The following is a 20,002-nucleotide window of genomic DNA, read 5'->3' as shown; positions in this document are numbered from 1 at the left end:
TAGTGCCAAGTTATTAATAAACTTTTAATTCAATTGGCAAACATGACAAAAACTGTTTAAATATATGCTTGTTAATTGATTGCACTTTTAAATGTAATTTCCAACAGCAGAAACAGAGTTCAAAAGCAGCAATGGATCAGTGGGGATTATAAAAATGGCATATGATGTTCACAATATAGAAAAGAGGGAATGAGGGTCTTAAAGGGTGGGGGGACGGGTGTTTAAGAGTAATAGTCTGGAAAAAACAAAATCAACATGGTAAATGCATTGCAGTTCTTTGTTTTTGCCAGTGTGTTAATGCTTATGAATACAATTCTTGGGAATACAACAATGCTATCAGATTTTGGCATTGAAGGAACAAATCGGATGGATAGCATTACTAACAACATTATTAATATTAGGGCATTCACAAGAACATATATGATTTTTTCTGCTTAATGTATTGGCCTATGCAAAGTGGAATGGCCTTGAGTGACATTGAAAAACACAGAAAAAGCAGACCAGCATGTGCTATATGTTAATAACTGATGCTGGAAAGCAGTCAGTGACAGGATGTTTGTTGTTAGGCATGGGGAGGATAACCTTGAAAAGAAAACCAACAACAATTGATAAATACGCTGCCAAAATAATAGTGTTAAAACAAATAGGGCAGTCTGTGTTAATATCCAAAGTATTTTACTATATATATATATATATATATATATATATATATATATCAGTGCCTTGCAAAAGTATTCAGACCCCTGACCAATTCTTTCATTTTACTGAATTACAAATGGTACATTGAAATTTTGTTCAGCTCGATACTTTTTTTTTTTTTTTTTTTTTTTTTTAAAACACTGAAACTCAAAATCAATTATTATAAGGTGACATTGGTTTTATGTTGGGAAATATTTTTAGGAAAAATAAAAAACTGAAATATCTTGCTTACGTAAGTATTCAACCCCCACACATTAATATTTGGTAGAGCCACCTTTCGCTGCAATAACAGCTTTAAGTCTTTTGGGGTAAGTATGTACCAGCTTTGCACACAGTGTCGGAGTGATTTTGGCCCATTCTTCTTGGTAGATTTGCTCCAGGTTGTTCAGGTTGGTTGGACGATGGTTGTGGACCGCAATTTTCAAATACTGCCACAGATTCTCAATGGGACTGAGATCAGAACTTTCAGCTGCCACTGTAGGACATTCACCTTTTTGTTGTTGAGCCACTCCAATGTTGCTTTGGCCTTGTGCTTGGGATCATTGTCCTGCTGAAAGGTGAATTTCCTCCCAAGCTTCAGTTTTTTAGCAGACTGAAGCAGATTCTCTTGCAGTATTTCCTGTATTTTGTTCCATCCATTCTTCCTTCAATTGTAACAAGATGCCCAGTCCCTGCTAATAAGAAGCATCCCCACAGCATGATGCTGCCACCACCATACTTCACTGTAGGGATGGTGTGTCTTGAGGCATGGGCAGTGTTAGGTTTGCGCCACACATAGCGCTTTGAGTTTTGGCCAAAAAGCTCATCTTGGTCTCATCTGACCACAAAACCTTTTCCCACATCGAAGCTGGGTCACTCTCATGCTTTCTGGTAAACTCCAGATGTGCTTTCAGATGGTACCTTTTGAGTAATGGCTTCTTTCTTGCCATCCTCCCATACAGGCCAGTGTTACGCAGAGCTCTTGATATGGTTGACTGGTGCACCATTACTCCACTCCCAGCCACTGAACTCTGTAGCTCCTTCAAAGTGATTGTTGGCCTCTCTGTGGCTTCTCTCACAAGTCTCCTTCTTGAGTGCTGAGTTTTGAGGGACGGCCTTTTCTTGGCAGTGACTGGGTGGTGTGATGCAGCTTCCACTTCCTGATTATTGATCCAACTGTGCTCACTGGGATATCCAAACATTTGGATATTATTTTGTACCCTTTCCCTAATCTATGCATTTGTATTACTTTATCTCTAACTTCTGCAGAATGCTCTTTGATCCTCATTTTCCTTCAGATTCACAGCCTTACCAATAATCCTTCAACAGTGGGGTTTTTATCCAGAAAATGTTACAGCAACTTTAATGGGTCACAGGTGGAGGCCAATGGTAAGGTAATTGTATCCTCATTAGGGCAATTTCTTTCATCGGTGCAAACTGGGAGCTTCCACAGCACACGGGTTGAATACTTATGCAAGCAAGATATTTCAGTTTTTTATTTTTCTTAAAAATATTTCCCAACATAAAACCAATGTCACCTTACAATAATTGATTCTGAGTTTCAGTGTTTAAAAAAAAAAAAAAAAATCAAACAAAAGGAAATTTTAATGTACCATTTGTAATTCGGTAATATGAGAGAATTGGTCAGGGGTCTGAATACTTTTGCAAGCCACTGTATATAGCATTAACTGACAATGTCAATAAAAACAAAAAAATAACTGTAGCTAAACAACAGGAGAAATGTAAAGAAATCAGTGCTGTTCCTAAAGGAAGTCAGCCAAGTGCTAAACAAACAAACAAACAACCAAAGGGCTTACCTCCTGAAGAGATATCAGGAAAAAAAATGAACCTGCTGGGTGCCCCCTTTTGAGGTAAAATTACTGTATTTTTGTACAGCCCATGGCACTGAACATTGACAGGGTACAATTCCATATACATAAACAGGAACATGGTCAACAGTGTGCAAAGCTTTTTCACTCACAAACAGTTTGTAGACAGGCTTCAGGCAGGGGACAGACGGACGGACGGACCACCATCACAAAGCGCTTTGTGATGGTGCTCCACTATGAAAGGCGCTATGTAAAGTACAATGATTGATGATATATTAAAATCATATCTGGGATGTGGATGGAAGAATGTTACTAACCAAACTAAGTTTAAGTGCCTTTTTTCAATTGAGCTAGTAAAACATGGATATAATTATATGTTTTATTGGGACTACTACTTACTGTATTAGTTATATGTATACTGTAATATTTAATTGCTGAAGATGTGCAATGCCAGCTACCTAGTCATGTGTTCTGTATACAGGTCAACTACACAATGTATATTGGTTACAATTCCACTCACAGTTGAAATTAGTTTTTGTTTGCTTGGGGCCCAGAGCTTGCATAACATTCTGTTGCATGCATATTAGCTACTTGAATAGAAAGGTGTCCTTTAACAATCTGTTGGTGCATCCCATGTTGTCAGATAAGTATGGTAACCATTGGAGGAGCCTGGGGTTCAGGCTGTGTGCTAGTGGCTATAAATATCAAATGAAAGGGTACTCCTTTGTAGTTCTCCATACTGTAGAGTGCTACCCAATCCGTATGACGGCATTATAAGATACAAAGATTTCTTTGAATAAAAACTACTCTGTTGAGACACAATTAACAAGAGACATTGTGCATTTATCTAAACTACACCTACCGTGTGGACTTCCAGAGGATCACCATGACCTTTGAAACAGTTCCTGCTGAATATATAAATAATTCCTCCGTCACTATTGCAAGGGACTTGAAGTTCAGCGCACCCCTACTGACAACAGTGCAGACAGACATTTCCATCTATTCTAATTTAGCTGCAGGGAACAATAACTTCTAGAAATATTTGCTTTTCAATCAATATTGACTTCTATTGTTAGATTTGATCTAATGAAGGCTGTTATATAAATGTCACTTCATGTGGTTTTCACTTTCAGCTTTGAGTTCAGGTTTGTTTGTGGGATGTATTTCTATAAATTACTGGAACTTCTACTCTACTGCATTGTAAACTGAACATTGCTCTAACACGATTACATGTAAGCCGTGTAGATATGCATATTGTTTGCTACTGGCCCTTTTCCCTTGGTATAATTCTGCTTACAAATACATTTTTACCAATTTGATACAAACCAAATTACTTAAAAAAAAAAAAAAAAAAAACTGATATGTGTTCACAAACGATTGTGTTCATAGATCTACTAATAGCCAGCGTGTGGGTTTTATGGGGAAGCCATAGCCCTAACAATTTGCAACTGTGCATTCAACTTTCATGATTCTTTCATCTAAAAATGTACTTCTATATAAAATCAGTTTGGGAAATGTATTTCCATTTCACATCGGGGTCTTGCAATAATAGATGGTTTATATGTTAATCCCAATTTGCTCCTAATCAGAAGCATGCCATTGGTTCCTGACATCTTTGCCAGTATCCTTATAATATTTGCTTGGGGTCTGTTGTTTCAGTCATCAGTTTATCCCGATGACACAAATTCAAAATGCAGTGCACAGGGCGCGAACATGTGTCTCTCTTAAATATTGTGACAGTATACTAATTATTATTGATTTGGGTCAAACAGAAAACAAATAATTAAGCAAGAACTCTACTCACTATCCCACACAGGAGCATTAACCCTGTGTTCAGTGTAAAATGATGAATGCACAACTTCAAATCAAATACTGTATTTCCATGGCAAAATCCAATGCGAAATGAAAGTGTTAAAAACTGGTTTATAACCAGTGACAAGTGAATAAAAATATCCATTGACATTCCTTAAACACATACAATACTGCAGGCGGCAGATGTATGTATGCATTACATAATGTTGTAAATGCTAGAGACTGTGAAGTAACACTAATGTGCAATTACACTTGGATTACCAGTGTTACCAAACTTACAGAAATAGCACACTTACTGTGTCGATGAAGCCTTACTTAAAAAGCTGAATAATCCCAATCAGAGCATCGCTAAGACATTGCTTACAGGTAAAGCGTTCAGTTGACAACAGAACTGACAGAAGGCACAGGTGTCAAAATCACTGAGACAAATTACGCACCATCTTACCTCTCAAACTCTGTGTAACTGGAATTAGCAAATCAGTTGAATTTGAAGAAGACTGTGTCTCCCCTTCATCAGGAACTTCAGTTAGGCAGTGTTTTATCCCTTTTGCAAGTGGGTACAAAGAACTAACCGTAATGTTTTTCTCTGCACTCAAAAAGTACTGTAGCCAGTTTGAATGGCTGTAGCAGAGGTAGCATCTCAGCCATTAGCTTCCACTGCTCAGTCGTGAGATCTAAAGTAGCCATGTCAGACTTTTTGGTCAAATCTGGGTTTGACAAAATAGCAATAACTGGCCATTTTAATTCAATGCGGCGTTCAAACATATAATAAACCGTGTTCCACCTTGGTTGTACATACTGTATTAACTTGAGTGGTGCTTTTTCTGTGTTCAGCATTTCTGCTTGTTTCCTATTTAAAGCGCTTGTTGCCATCTCACTCTTATTAAAATGTGCAACTGGTCTCCTTGCTGCTACCACTAACGTATGGACTTGTCGTACATCCTCCAAACTTTTCTGAATGCAGAGATTTATACCGTGCCCTGCTCAACTCACTCTTGCCATGCTGCCAAAAAGTAGCACAGCACGCTTGCTTGCAGAATGCAAAGACGTTGCTCTGCACACGCTGGCCGTGTTGTCATGAACACAAGCTATTACTTTTGTAGCCACTCCATGTGTTTAACTGACTGATCGCTTCTGCTAAATTCACAGCTGTCTGTCTCGCGTATATATTTTTGTCTCACTAATACTTTTACTCGAGTTCCCAGTTTTGCTTAATGTAATGGCAGGTGACTGTTAAAAATGCTTCTTGTGCCATGCTTATCTGTACGTCGGTAGTGATGGACGTTGAATTACACTCCTGACTTCAATCCGGTCTAAGCTTTTCCTTTGCACGTTGGTGATCCAGAGTAATGAATTTGGGGATTGTCTTTTGAAAGGGCACTTCATAGCCCAGAGCAAGATTCAAAATCATCCACTATCAGGCCTGTTATTTCTTTTGCTCCAACGGTTTTTGGATTAACTTTCTTTCCAAAATAAGCTGTCACCGAGGGTGTTGCTTCCTTTTGTTTTTTTACTTGTGTTCCAGCTGTCTTATTTTGTCGGGTGCTGTCTTACTAAATGGTATTGCCACAGAAGCTAATTAAAACTCCACAAACAGCACATTTTACTTTTACATTTTGTAAAAAACTTCCAAATGACCAACGGCATTATTTAAAATGAAAACGACAATTTAACTAGCAAAATCAGATCCTTAAATGCGGCCTACCTGTAGTCTCTTGTCTAGTTTTATTTATTTATTTTTGTTATGTTTACTCTGAAAAAGGGAGGTGTTTTTTTTTTTTTTTTTTATTATTATTATTATTTTTATTATTTAAAGGAACCAAAAAGGAAAGGCAAGGAATAAAAGTGCAGATTTTCTTATTTTTTTCCCAACCACCAATGGTTATTTTATCCATCAATTCGATGCAGTGTCCCAGCCCTAATCTGCACAAAAAGAAATCATAGGACAAACAGTGACAAATACTTCCAGAAACAAGGACACAATCAGATGCAATGGAAACAATGTACAGTATTACCTGTCTAAAACATTTCTCATGTACAGAAATGTTCAGGTTTGCACATAAGGTCTAGCCATATAAAGATGTAACAATGCAATGCAAGACACAATTGAGACAGCCTTGGCACCTCATTTTTATTGCAGTAGGAAGTAGTGGCAACGTGAATAAAAAAATAAGTGTCAAGTTTGCCCCAATAGTGTCTTGTCTAACTTAGCAACTTTCATTAAAATATTATATCTTTATGTGGCTGTGCCTTTTATATAACACATACACCACTGGTATTCAAAACCTTGTATTAGATGTATAAATGTCTCGGCTACAGTGGTATTCTCAGAGTTTTGTTTTATTTTGTATATACAAACTTAACTTCTGTGGATTATTTTGCTCTACGTTGGCCATATTAAGTTATTACATTTATTAATTTAATTTAAAAAATAAATAATAATAATAAAAAGGACAGGGAAAAGCAATATCTAAACTGGTAATTTTCAGGAACCAAGACTCTCTTCACCAGTACTGTTATTTGCATTGAATCATTAAACTAAGTAATCATTGTCATTCAACAAACGTCCTTCACTTACAGAGTCCACAACCCATAATTCTGACACTATCTTAAACTTCTTAGCAAACTTTCTCCTAACAGCCTTCAGCTCGAGAACACGGGCTTGATCACCGATGACAACGTGTGAAACTCCTTCCACAAGGTTGGAGACAACATTAGCCCCATAAAATCTGAGCTCCAGAGCCCTTATTTCCAAACTTGTTCCATGGATTAAGCTTCCAAGATCACCAATGACAGAATAACAATCAACATAAACTTGATACTGTCTGAACAGGCTTGTTGTAACTTCATCCCATGAAAATCTCTGTTCTATATCTGCAATGGCAGCCAGAGGTAGCTTAGCTTCTGTCTTTTTAATCCTCCTAAATACTTCCTTTAGTTGCTCTTTGTCAGTGTCTGCATAATAACTGTCCCCAAAGCAATCATATTCTTTTGCAAAGTGCTGCTTTGTAGATGGGGACATGTGGATCATGTGACTGGGCTTCCACGGCATGCACTCCTTCCTCTTCAGGCACTCCAAAAGCCAGTTGACTTGTACAACATCATACTTATTTGCAGAGATAAGATTTTTCACCCTCATGTTTTCTATGCCAGCAATAATGCAGTATGTTTCTTTCCCAGGGTTTTGGACAATATCTCCACCACATTCAGCAATTCCCTTTTCAAGCTCTGCTTTTGAATGCTCATCATTTCCACTTATGACGCAAAACTCCACATCCTCAAATATGTCAGTAACTTTGGTGACACTGGAAAGGTCCTGGGGCTTGAAATGATCAATTACACCGATCACTTTCCTTGGTTTGGGTGCAAGTTTCCTTTTCTTCTTTTCTGGTAGGTCATCATTCAAATGAATATGCCTGGATGCCAGCTTTCCTGAGGCTTTATCACAAAAACTGTCCAAATCTTTGAGGGTCATGCACTCGTGCCACTCCTTGTCATCCCTTATTTTTTCTATCCTTGGAAAACGCAAAGTGCACTCAGTTTTATACATATCACTGTCAACAATTTCAGCAGCCTTTACCTGAATGATCACAGAATTGCATGGATCAATGTACACCTCTGGCTTTTCAGTACCACATAAAATAGAAGCTGGAGGGTTTTTCTTGCGGTAGAGTTTCCAGTGATTTGCCAGTTTTAAGCCAAGGTCGTAAAGCTCCTTCATAGTGTATCCTGAACCAATACGGCAAAAAGAGTGAAACACTGACGGCTTTTCTCCCGGTGGAGGGGTTTCGGCTACAGCACACAGAAAATGAGACATCATTCCACCCCGTAAGCCTTTCCCCCAGTATCCCCCAACAATCAAGATGTCAAGTTCATCCATCAACCCATCTACATACTCTGGTTTAATTTTCAGCCACCCTTCACCACGCTTATCTGGTTTGTAAATAGACATTGGATCTTTAACCATGATTCCTTCCTCTCGGTTGTCAATTGCTTCATTCAGGGCATTAACAACTTCCTGATTAGTCCTTGCGTCAATTTTGGGTACAATATGTACTCTGCCCTCTACGGGGGTAAAGACGGTCTGAAGGGTCTCGTATCGTTTTCGGAGCGTCTCATGGGCCAGTTTCTGTCCATTTACCAACAGCACATCAAACACGCAAAAACAGGTTTGCAATTCTGAATCATCAACCATTCTTTTAATGTCAAACTTGCTGCCTTTTTGCATGAAGGTTTGAGTAGTGGGATTATAAGCCATCATCTCACCATCTAAAATGCAGTTTACAATATTGACCTTAAAGACATTATGGATAAATGGAGTTAATGAACCTTCCAATGGAGAGGCTCCAAATTGCTGTGTATACTCATACCCATTGCGGGAGTAATATTTATATACATCCCCGTCTTTGTGCAACTGCATACGCTCACCGTCAAGCTTTGTTTCAATGTAGAAACTTTGGTTATTCATTTGCTTTTCAATTCGTTTTATGTCTGCAACAGCTGCCAGCATGGGCTTAAATGCTGAGAAAAGCCCAATAGAGACATCACTGAGAGAAACTGACGGGTCATGAAGTTGTCTGCATACCTTTTCTAGATCTGTGGTCACATTGTGTAATTCAATGGCATCTGGATGAAATATCTGAAGCACAGTTTCTTTACTAATGCCCAATTTCATGTCTTTAAGAATCATACGGATTAGCCACTTTTGCTCCAGGGCAGAACTCTGAGGTATTAGCTGTAGCAGGCTCTTTTTTACTAAGTCTTTTCTTTGGCTAGCATTATTATTGGCAACAGAATCCAAGAAATCATTGACCTGCTGTATTGTTAAGTTTCCTTGAACTGGGCACCTGGTCTTAAGAACAAAGTACGCAACAACAGCAAAGTCCCCAGCGTCTCCCTGGGAGGTTGTAGGGGTTCTATAGTTCAGAAGCTTGTTTGCATCCCCTCCATCTTTTGGTAGACCTAAAACTTCTATGTAAAGCTTCGCAAGCATATTCTCCTTGATCCCATATGCCATTCTCTCCCTTTCTAATTGGGGGAGAATGAGACGCATTGCTGGGTAGAATGAGTCTGTGGTATTTGGAGCATTCTCATGAAGAGCAGCATGGAACTTTCTCCAAGAATCCAGAAAGTCTTTAAAATGTTTTGTTTTCTCTGGTCTTGGTCTGGCTTTCTGTATTTTTTCTAAAGTTGAACATAGGTGAGCAAAAGGAACTTGAGATGCGACTGTAGTCTGAGGCGAGGACACTGATTGCACTGCTGCAGCCATTCTGACAAATGACGAGTACCTTCAAGATAAAAAATAATGTCAAATATTGCAGCATACTTGGGAGACATTAAACAAGTCCTCTTTTTATAGTTTTTATTTAAAAAGAGGAACTAGCTTCAAATGTAATTATCATTGTTTCTTTTGCTTTATATATATATACACACACACACACATATATATATATATATATTACACACACACACACCACTCAGGTAAGGCAATTTAGAGCAGCAGAACCCAGAACTACTCAGAGTGATTGCAAACACAATAAAAGAGCAAAGTCATATATATTACCTTACCTGGGTTTTGAGCTTGTCTAGAGTATCCTAAGACTAGCCGTCTTCACTCCATTCAAATCATGTCACAATGTGACTTTTTAACTGCTGGCAGCGCCTACTGTACAGCTGCTAATTTCAGTGTTTATGGAGCAAGAAAACACAGAACCACTCAATGACTGCAAACACCTTAAAAAGTAAGGAAATATATAAAAAAAAAGAATTAACGGAAAGGTCACCAAATAATGTAGCTTCCCCTACATCAACATACACAAGCGCTTTCAAATAGTAAAAAAATCAATACTATAAACACTATTGCTTTTGACTGCTGAAAAGTTTAAATGTTACTTTATAAAACTTAGATAAAGGTCCACCAACGTAACATTGTTATTATTATTATTATTGAATACTGTACGATGCAGGCTTTCACACTGGCCGTGTAGCGAAACAGACGATGTCTGAAATAAACTGTGTTCCTATTTCTCTATGCGCGTCCAGTGTAAGTGTGTGTGGTTTTATATATCACACACACAAAATCATCATGTTAAATAATTGTTTTTATTACTGTGTTCAAAACTAAATGGTATATATTTTTTCTTCAATAATAAGAACGAGACATTTAAATTGGTTGCTTCCGAGTAGCCTACAGAGCACTGCACTTTAAAAATAAAAACAAAAAACAAAAACAGAGTTGAAAAGGGAACTCACACAGGCAGCAGCACCGTGTCCAAGAAACGGGGCATCAAAAACTTCAGGGGAAAAAAAGACTACAAAACACATAAACCTCTCGTTTTACCTACAGTTTACAGGAAATAAATAAAAAAAAGATATTAAACGGCACTCTGAAGTATTTTGTGAGTATATTCCACAGACTACTTGGGTACACTACATTGTATGAAAAATGTTTCAAGAATACAATGTAAGTATTAATTAATATTTTTTGAAGATGCAAGTCCAATTTGTTTAAAACAATAAACTAATACGTTATACACGTATGTGAAGATCACAACCAAGAGTTTACAGTAACATACGATCTGTGTAAATTTACATGCTTGCTCGCTCAGCTACAAAATACAAATCTCATTCGCTGACCTATAGCTATACGTAAATGCTGTGCGCATACACAACCAATTTACAGATACTCGCAGAATTGTATTTTCTGTGCATGACATACTGCATTTTTAAAGAAATAAAGACAGTGCCGAATCAAATGTGTTTTTACATTCATTTCCAAGACTTACCTGATTTGATCAAATTCGCGATTGACAATTTCCGTGACAAAATCATAGACTTAATTATAATTACATCTGAAACATTTTTCACCTTTTTTTCTTTTTGTTCAGATCTTCGACAGCGAACACAGTTGCATTTATTCAAACTTGTTGCAATAAAACATTAAACAAAGTAATTGTGTCACTTAACAAACCAGTCAATGACTTGTTTAGTCTTTACTTAATGTAGTTTATAGAAATGACACTTAAGAAAAAGGGATGCCATTGCATAGCAGTTTGATCCACTCCTTGTTTTACTACACTATGTTTAATAAGACACACCTGGGGCAAATCAAGCCCACATTACAACCTGGAATGGGTGAAACTGCTATGCAACATGAGTCCTATTTCCATCCCGGTCTTACACCCCTTGATATATATATACCATGGAATCAGGTTTGTGTAGATTTCAAAATATAGAAATCCCACGTAAAATGGTCTTATGTTGCACTGGCTTGGGTGTAAGCCACAGGGCCTTTTTAATATTTGTTACGATACTTAATCTTTTGTGTGTAACAGTTAGGACTGAAACCGCCTCCCATATGTTTAGGGAGGGGGTGGAATAACCTCGCATTCATAGCTGTGGAGGTGGAGTAGCTTTCTTGTAATAAATACGAGAATAAAATGGCTACCTGTCTTGTTTAGAATTTTCACATTTTTTTTCATTAACATAGTTTTATATTTGTGAACTCTTACGATTATCAAACCTAAATAGTAAGAAAAAAACCCCAAATCATACCCACAACCCCCCCCCCCAAAATTAAAAAAAAAAAAAAAAAGAAAAGAAATAGTAGACACCCATCAAATTACAACAGTACAGTATAATCTGCACCTGGCATAATTTTAACGACACGCTGTGCGACTTCCGTGACATTCATTAACCACTGACTATGTTTGCTTCTTTATAGCGAACCAGGAAATATATAATTACTAAATGACACACACACACAAACGACAACTAAACGAAACAAGAGAAAACAAACAAACAACAACAACAACAAAAAAGACACGGACATACCATTTATCCTTGTTTCATGAAATGTCACTTTTTTCTGTCCTCAGACTTGCACGAACTTGGAAAATTGCAGTTGCTTCTTCGAAGACGAAAACACTTCCGTCGTCGTGTTAAAGGAAACCGTACGCTTAATTGAACCCACTGGAACAGAGAATAAAATCATTATAAAACATACACAAATACTCACTTTAAAGAACAGAAAACATTAAAAAAAAAAAAAAAAACTAAATTAAGAAAACTATTGGCCGCGCACGACTGTTACTAGTACCTAATAAAATGGCAAGTTTAATTTTTTTTCTGAGTTTCTTATAGTTAGTTCAGTGCATATTTGTTGTTACTCGGAACAGTTTTAGGGCTCACTGCGGCAGCCGTGAGTGTCAGGAAGTAGCATCTCGTGTAGAAACAACTCAGGTGTCACAGAATCAAACCAAATCGATGTATATTTTTTAATATTCTGTGGGCGACGATCGCAGACAGTCTTCAGGAGGATGAGAGATAAGTGAGTACTCAAGATCTCGGTGTCTATATATAAAAATGCTATTTTCAACATTGCTAGTACAATACTAGAAAGACGACCTACAGTACAATTCAGCAGGCAAACCATACAAAGCTGCCAGCTGTGTGACATCGCCGTAGCAGGTTGACAACAACAAAAAAAAATATTGTTGGTATGTATATTAAACTGTGTTGATTTGTGCTCTGCAGTTATATACTAGTGAATGAAAGCATTGTTTTGTTTTTGGAGATCCCCTGCACCCTTTGAATGAAAATCCGTTCTAAAAAAATGGCATAAAAAAGATAATCTGGTGTATGGCTTGCTTGAGGCCGAGCTAGTAGTTATCAAAACAAAACACTAAAATGCAAATAAACGGCCTGATTCCTAACACAGTCTTTGCGGTGAAATAGACCCTTGAGTCAATTACTAAGTGCAGTTGAATTACTACACCCTCGTTCCCGCAGTAAAATTGCAATTACAATCTAAAACTGAAATTAACAGTATCCTAATACATGGTGATGTTGCTTGTTTGTTCATTTAGTCTGTTTTATATTTCCAGTTCTTGCAAATAATGAAGTTTACAAATTAAGATAAAGTATATGTATGTGTGTGTATATATATATATATATATATATATATATATATATATATATATATATAATGCACACACACACACACACACACACACACACACACACACACAGAGTACCAGTCAAAAGTTTGAGTACACTTGTTGGAAACTAGTTTTTTTTTTTCATAATTGACAATGTTTTATGTCGTATACATTTCTGTAAATACTTGAAAATGAAAACTCATGTTACAATATACTAAACAAAACATAAGGAGTATCAAAGCAATGTTCAAGAAAATTGTCTCTAAATCTTGAATTCCTCAAAATAACCACCCTCTGCCTTAATAACAGTCTCACAAACACGAGGCATTTGGTTAATAAGTTTCAGCAGGAAATCATCCGATATGTCTTCCCAGCTCTTCTGCAGCAATTCCCAGAGATGTGGGGCACTGGGTAGCTTTGTTTTGACTCTTCTGTCCACTTTGTCCCATACAAGTTCTATTCGATTGAGGTCTGGAGACTGCGCAGGTCAGGTGTTTAGATTGAGTTGTCCTTCACTTTCCTTCTTCGCCAGATAGTTCTTGCACAACTTTGAGGTGTGTTTCGGGTCATTATCTTGCTCAAGAATGAAGGACTGCCCAACTAGCCATAATCCTGATGGAATGTCTCTGAAGTATGCTATGATAGCCATGCTGGTTGAGCTTGTCATGGACTTGGTAAAGATCACCAACTCTGTCACCAGCAAAGAAACCCCAGACCATGACGCTGCCTCCTCCATTCTTGACAGTGGGAACCACACATGCAGAACTCACAAATACTCGGCAGTTGGACCCAAATATTTCAAATTTTGACTCATCGGTCCATAAGACCGACTTCCACTCCTCAAACGTCCAGTTTCCGTGTTTTTTCGCCCAGGCAAGTCTCTTATTCTGCACTCTTAACAATGGTTTCTTTGCAGCAATTCTTCCAGTTAGGCCAGCTTCACGCAATATACTCTGAACAGTTGATGTTGAAACATTGGTACTTCTAGTAGCATTTAGCTGAGCTTATATTTCAGGGGCAGTTAATCATCGGTTTCGCAGACTTGTGACTCGAATGAACTTGTTCTCTGATTCTGAGGTCACCCTTGCCTGCCTGACTTTGTTCGGTCCTCAGGAGTGCCAGTTTCTTCAAATCGTTTGATGGTCTTGGCCACAGCAGTTACAGACACTTGCAAAGTTCTTGCGATTTGTCTTAAAGATTGAGCTTCATTTCTTAAAGTAATTACAGATTGTCTTTTTTTCTTTGATGAACTGAGTGCATTTTGCCGTTTTCTGCTCCCTTACATTCAGGAATGACAAACTTGTGCCTATGATACCTATATTTATAGTAATCATGGACCCTCACCTGTTAACAATAACTGGTGACAAAAGGTTAATTAGGTAACATGCTAGTTAACTCAGAGAACATCTAACAAAGACACTTTTATACTTAGGCCAGTGTTAACACGGTATTATACACATTTCAGACTTTTAACTGACTTGGGCTTCAGACTGAAATCCCCTTGCTTTGGGTGACCATTTCATTGAAATTGACAAGATTTGCATTTTATTTTAAAAATTAAATTTTTGAATGCAATTCACTTATAATTATCAGCTTATATAAGTACACATATCATATAATTAAATATTAAGTGTTTATAGACAAGTTTATATAGTTAAAAGCATAGATAATCATGAAAAACCTGTTTCAAGCAGGTGTACTCAAACTTTTGACTGGTACTATATATAAAACCTTTCTGTTTTACAAAATGCACTGCTACAAAACCATACCATATGAATGATATAATAATTCTGCTGATTAACCAAAAAAATGATAACAGTGAAGGTCTAGGGCAATAATCCTCACTGATTATTTGCATAGAGGTACATGATTTATCCCCTTCATTTTTACATTTTCTTATTAAAAAAGTGACTGCATCCTGACGTAAACTGCTCCTTTGGCAATCATATGTTGATCACAAAAGGTGGAGGTAGAAAGATTAGCAAACATTTAAACCAGACTTAATGTACACATTACCTGAAGTTTGCACCCTGTGTCACTAAGGGCTGCATGACTCCTCCAAATATTGAAGTATCCTGGGGTTGCCTTTGTATAATTTTGTGTACGACTGAAAGAAAAAAATATTACCTTTTGCGAAGGTTGAGAGTGGCCTGAAGTTGACCTAATCAAACATTGTATGCATTAGTTTCAGAAATGATAGAATTAAGGCTGAAATATCAGTTTAACGCTTTGCTTGTGCCTCTACATGATAGATAATTGACTAATTAGGATTATCATGTGTGTGTTTATCCCACATCCCTAGTCAGATACTTTATTAATAATACCCTAATTTAACCACTTCAACTCCAGATGTAAAAATGAAACCCCTTCCCAGGTATCAGATTTTTAAAATAATAATAGTAATGTTTTCAAACCTGTAATGGCTATGAAATGTTAACATATGATGAATAAAACTCAAATAAATGACCTAAACTGTGTTTTTCATTAACCCTTTATGCTCGTGTACTATATACCCATGTTCAATATAGAAAAAAAAACATTTTTTTTTTTTTTTTTTTTTTTTTTTAATAATGAAATCAAAAACACTGCTAATAACAATAATAATCAGTAAACAGTAATTATTAAATACAAGTCAAACAAAACGTGTGCCATTATCGACTTGCTCTGTGCCATTTATTGAAATGTTCAATACAATGAACCCGGGGTTGCCTTCGCAACCAGTGCACATTTTTCTTGTGTCTTGTGTTTTCATTTTCACAACAGACCCTAAACCTTTGTTGCAGTCTCTGCTTCCCTTGTGTTGGAGGAATAGTCACAAATGCGTGTACACAGCTACTTTGCGCAGGTACTGTGATGGATCTGGCTGCTGCAGACGCCTGCTTTATTGCCTTGTACCTAGTGCTGTGTTTTCATACAATTTCGTCACAGCACTGCCATTTCAAACCAAACTACTTCCCGTTTGCATCTGGCTTACCTGTAAAGTAGCTGTATGCTCTTTTGTTTGTACAGATTGTACTGCTCTTGGCATCATCGATGAGTGATAAGTCAGCATCACTGTCACTGTTATCGAAATAATCTGAATGAACTTCGCTCCTGTTGCTCATTATAGAAAGATCACGTAGGTTGCCATGTTTAGCTTTCACTAAGAACTATATAAACTACAACCAACCAAGTAATACAAATAATAAAACAAAAAATAATAATAATTTAAATTGAATATATATATATATATATATATATATATATATATATATATATATATATATATATATATATATATATATATATATACACAACGGCTTCCCGCAATGTATCTCATTCTGCTAAACGCCCACAGGTAGATTGGAATCGCTACATGACTCGCAGTTGGATACAAATGTCTCCTGACCCTCCCCCAACTTTCATTGAACATTTCACAGTACTAGCACTGTCTTAGAGAATGAAACCCAAAACGCTAAACTGAGAAACTGTTCATTGAATAGAATTGAATAGAATGGGAAAATTGACGTACGCACGTATGGCATGGTACTATAAGTGGGTTTTCATTTTTTCTTTTGTGCGTACATCATGGTGTTGAAGTGGTTAATCAGTAGAAGGTGATGCTGTAACTTCTTAATGCATGTACCTTTTCCTTAATTTAAAAAAAAAAAAATCTTCTGTAATATACAGTTCCAATTGACTTCGAGAGCATCCTAGGTTGATATCACAGTTATATCGTTTAAGTTGTATTTTTAAATAAGGTTTTTTAAAATGTCATTGTTTTAACCAAGCAGTCTTACAATAAACAGTTAAATCCCTCTGGTTTAAATAATATTACCACATCAGACATAATCATAAATGCAAGTGCTTTCACATTAAATGTACCTTTTTAAGTTTTTGGTCTTGTTTTGTTTTGTTTTTTCAGAACACACGTACTGTAAAAGGTTATTCTTCTGAAAAAGAAACTACAATGGATAAGTCATGGAGGTTGTGGACCATTGCTCAAAAGTGGTTGTTAAATTTGGCATCGTGGTCCTGGGGGCTGTGCCGCATCTCACTGCTGGCTCTGATATTAACTTTTCATCTGTATGGTGGCTTTATGTTACTTGCACTGATACTTGCTTCAGTAGCAGGTATATTGTACAAATTCCAAGACGTGCTGCTGTATTTTCCCGATCAGCCTTCCTCTTCTCGCTTGTATGTTCCTGTGCCTACTGGGATCCCACATGAAAACATCTTTGTAAAAACCAGAGATGGTGTACGTCTTAATCTCATTCTGCTTAGATACACTGGTGACAATCCAGCATTTTCACCCACCGTTATCTACTTCCACGGGAATGCTGGCAACATTGGTCACCGGATACCCAATGCACTGCTAATGTTGGTCAACTTGAAGGTGAATGTAATACTGGTTGATTATAGAGGTTATGGCAAAAGTGAAGGTGAAGCAAGTGAAGATGGGCTGTATTTAGATTCTGAAGCTGTACTGGATTATGTTATGACCAGACCAGACATAGATAAAACTAAAATCATTCTGTTTGGGCGCTCATTAGGAGGAGCAGTAGCTGTCCATCTGGCATCAGAAAATCCCCATCGGATCGCTGCCATAATGGTAGAAAATACATTTCTCAGCATCCCCCACATGGCCAGTACTTTGTTTTCTTTCTTTCCAATGAAATATCTTCCACTCTGGTGCTACAAAAACAAATTCCTGTCCTACAAGAAAATTGCACAATGCAGGATGCCTTCACTTTTCATCTCCGGACTGTCTGACCAGCTGATTCCACCAGTCATGATGAAGCAGCTGTATGAACTTTCTCCGTCCCGGACTAAGAGGTTTGCCATATTTCCAGATGGCACTCACAATGACACCTGGCAGTGCCAAGGATACTTCACAGCCATTGAACAATTCATTAAAGAACTTCTACAAAACCATTCTCATGAAGAAACAACGATAGCAGTGTCAAATGTAACAATTATATGAATCAGGCTTTCTGGTAATGCATTGTTTTGTGAAAAGTGGTAACAGAATGTAACTTTTTATGTGTATTTTGTGGGGGTGAGACTAAACTCAAAATGCCGTTTATGGATCTTCATTTTTCTTCTCTAAAGTGAATGCATGAGTGTTCCTTTCTAATTTGAAAAGATTTTTCAATAGGTTTTACAACATGTACAAGTATTACTAAAACTTTCATGATTTGTTAGAAATGTGTTTTTAAATGACATGATGTTGGCTCAGAGGCTTGCTAAAATATTGCTTGATCTCTCTGATATTAACATCATTCTTATACTAATATCAGTAGACATAGTAATTCTCTGCACGTCTTCCAGGGAATAAAACCATACAAAAAAAAAAAAAAATGCTTTTGTGTATCACTTAAAAAAAATAAAACAAATTGCTGTAGTAATATAGTAAGCCATTAAAACAAAATATTGTGTATTTCATGAATACTTTTGTCTACAGCATTGCACAGATTTTCTTTTCTGTTTTCTAAAAAAGTTATAGTTTTTTTACAGGTGTGATTTAAGTTACTACGTGGCTCAAAGAAACACATCTAATTTGAATTACTCATTCCCTCAATTGATTATAAATTTGACACGTTGAAAGCAATTAGCAAGACTGTTCTTGCTTTGCTCTACAGTACATACAAGTTTGCCAACAGGTTGGGTAGTACATGCAAGTAATTTATGTACATACTATAAAATGAGCTGTTTTGAATGTGAATTGTAGCCTTACAGAAATATTGTACATTAAAATGCCGTCACTGCTGTAATACAGATCTTGCAGAATTCAGAAGTGTAAGAGAACACTTCCTTATTCTGTGTTCATTCATCCACAAAATTAATTTTGTGATTTCATGAAACTTCGCAATATATTCTTTTTTTTTCATGATTGCAGACTTTTTTTATTTTCAAAATGTGCCACTTAGCCCCTCGTCTGAACTTTGAGTCCAGTATACTCTCAGTGCTTAATAAGTAGTCAGTAAACTACAAACAAAAGTTATGCAATTTTAATATTACGGTTGTATTTAAAACAAACAAACAAAAAAAACAAAAAACATTATTTATTCCATTACACTCAGCATTGAAATTGCATACCTGTGTTGGTTTGTAGTGGCATGTACACTTATTCTTGTCAGGTAACAAAAAATAAATAAAAAAATAAGAAAACAGCCTGGCAGAATTTACAAACAAACATCCAGTACATCCCTTTAAATTTACAGTATTGTGTATTCTGAATGTGTGTAGACTAGTTCTTTACTTCTGGGTTTCAGTGTGATTGAAGTTTAGGGATTTCCATTGTGTCGTATATTCTAAGAAAAATAAATGACTTTCGTAGTTATTGTCTCTTTGTCTGTCACCATAAATTGTGGACTGTATGTATGCTAACACAAGCTCTTTCACTGCATCGCAATCATAATGTGTGATTGTTCTCCTTTTTTTTAATACACCATTTACACATTCTATTTGCTGTACTGTTACATGCAAAAAAATATTAAAATGGTCTTCTGTGTCTATTCAGGCAGTACTGCTCATAGTTTACAAATATTTTGTTATGTTATAAATATCAGACTTATCATGAACTGGCACCAAATGCATTCCCAGTAAAGAAATATAATTATGAAAGCATATGCATGACACTAAACACAGTAAGCAAGATGTCTACTATAATTCAGGTACATTTAAAAAGCTGTTAATGCCCATCGCTTAGCACTTAAATGTAATTGAAGTGCTTTGTAAATAGACAGTATGATCATTATGTAA

The 20,002-nt window shown here is 36.7% G+C and overlaps 2 protein-coding genes across 5 annotated transcripts; one reads left to right on the top strand and one right to left on the bottom strand.

Annotated features, from left to right (window-relative positions):
* Positions 1 to 6,641: 6,641 nt before the first annotated feature.
* lig4 (ligase IV, DNA, ATP-dependent) lies at positions 6,642 to 12,270 on the bottom strand. Of its 3 annotated transcripts, XM_041272433.1 has the most exons (4): positions 12,153 to 12,270; positions 10,572 to 10,659; positions 9,888 to 10,052; positions 6,642 to 9,607 (listed from the first exon to the last, which is right to left on the bottom strand). In XM_041272433.1, the coding sequence occupies exon 4, from the start codon at positions 9,586 to 9,588 to the stop codon at positions 6,853 to 6,855; it is 2,736 nt and encodes a 911-aa protein (XP_041128367.1). In that variant the 5' UTR covers positions 9,589 to 9,607; positions 9,888 to 10,052; positions 10,572 to 10,659; positions 12,153 to 12,270; the 3' UTR covers positions 6,642 to 6,852. The 3 variants fall into 3 exon arrangements, with proteins under 3 accessions (XP_041128367.1, XP_041128370.1, XP_041128368.1); XM_041272436.1 differs by lacking the exon at positions 10,572 to 10,659; XM_041272434.1 differs by lacking the exon at positions 12,153 to 12,270 and having other exon boundaries at positions 10,572 to 10,843.
* Positions 12,271 to 12,497: 227 nt separating this feature from the next.
* LOC121328160 (protein ABHD13) lies at positions 12,498 to 19,578 on the top strand. 2 transcript variants are annotated; one of them, XM_041272691.1, is made up of 2 exons: positions 12,498 to 12,648; positions 17,163 to 19,578. In XM_041272691.1, exon 2 carries the CDS (start codon positions 17,208 to 17,210, stop codon positions 18,219 to 18,221), a length of 1,014 nt encoding a protein of 337 aa, XP_041128625.1. In that variant the 5' UTR covers positions 12,498 to 12,648; positions 17,163 to 17,207; the 3' UTR covers positions 18,222 to 19,578. The 2 variants fall into 2 exon arrangements, with proteins under 2 accessions (XP_041128625.1, XP_041128626.1); XM_041272692.1 differs by having other exon boundaries at positions 12,498 to 12,817.
* The last annotated feature ends 424 nt before the right edge of the window (positions 19,579 to 20,002 follow it).

Source organism: Polyodon spathula, chromosome 15 (genome assembly GCF_017654505.1).
Source record: "Polyodon spathula isolate WHYD16114869_AA chromosome 15, ASM1765450v1, whole genome shotgun sequence".
Taxonomy (NCBI): domain Eukaryota; kingdom Metazoa; phylum Chordata; class Actinopteri; order Acipenseriformes; family Polyodontidae; genus Polyodon; species Polyodon spathula.
Note: the sequence above shows the minus strand (reverse complement) of the source record. Positions and strands in the feature narration are given on the sequence as shown.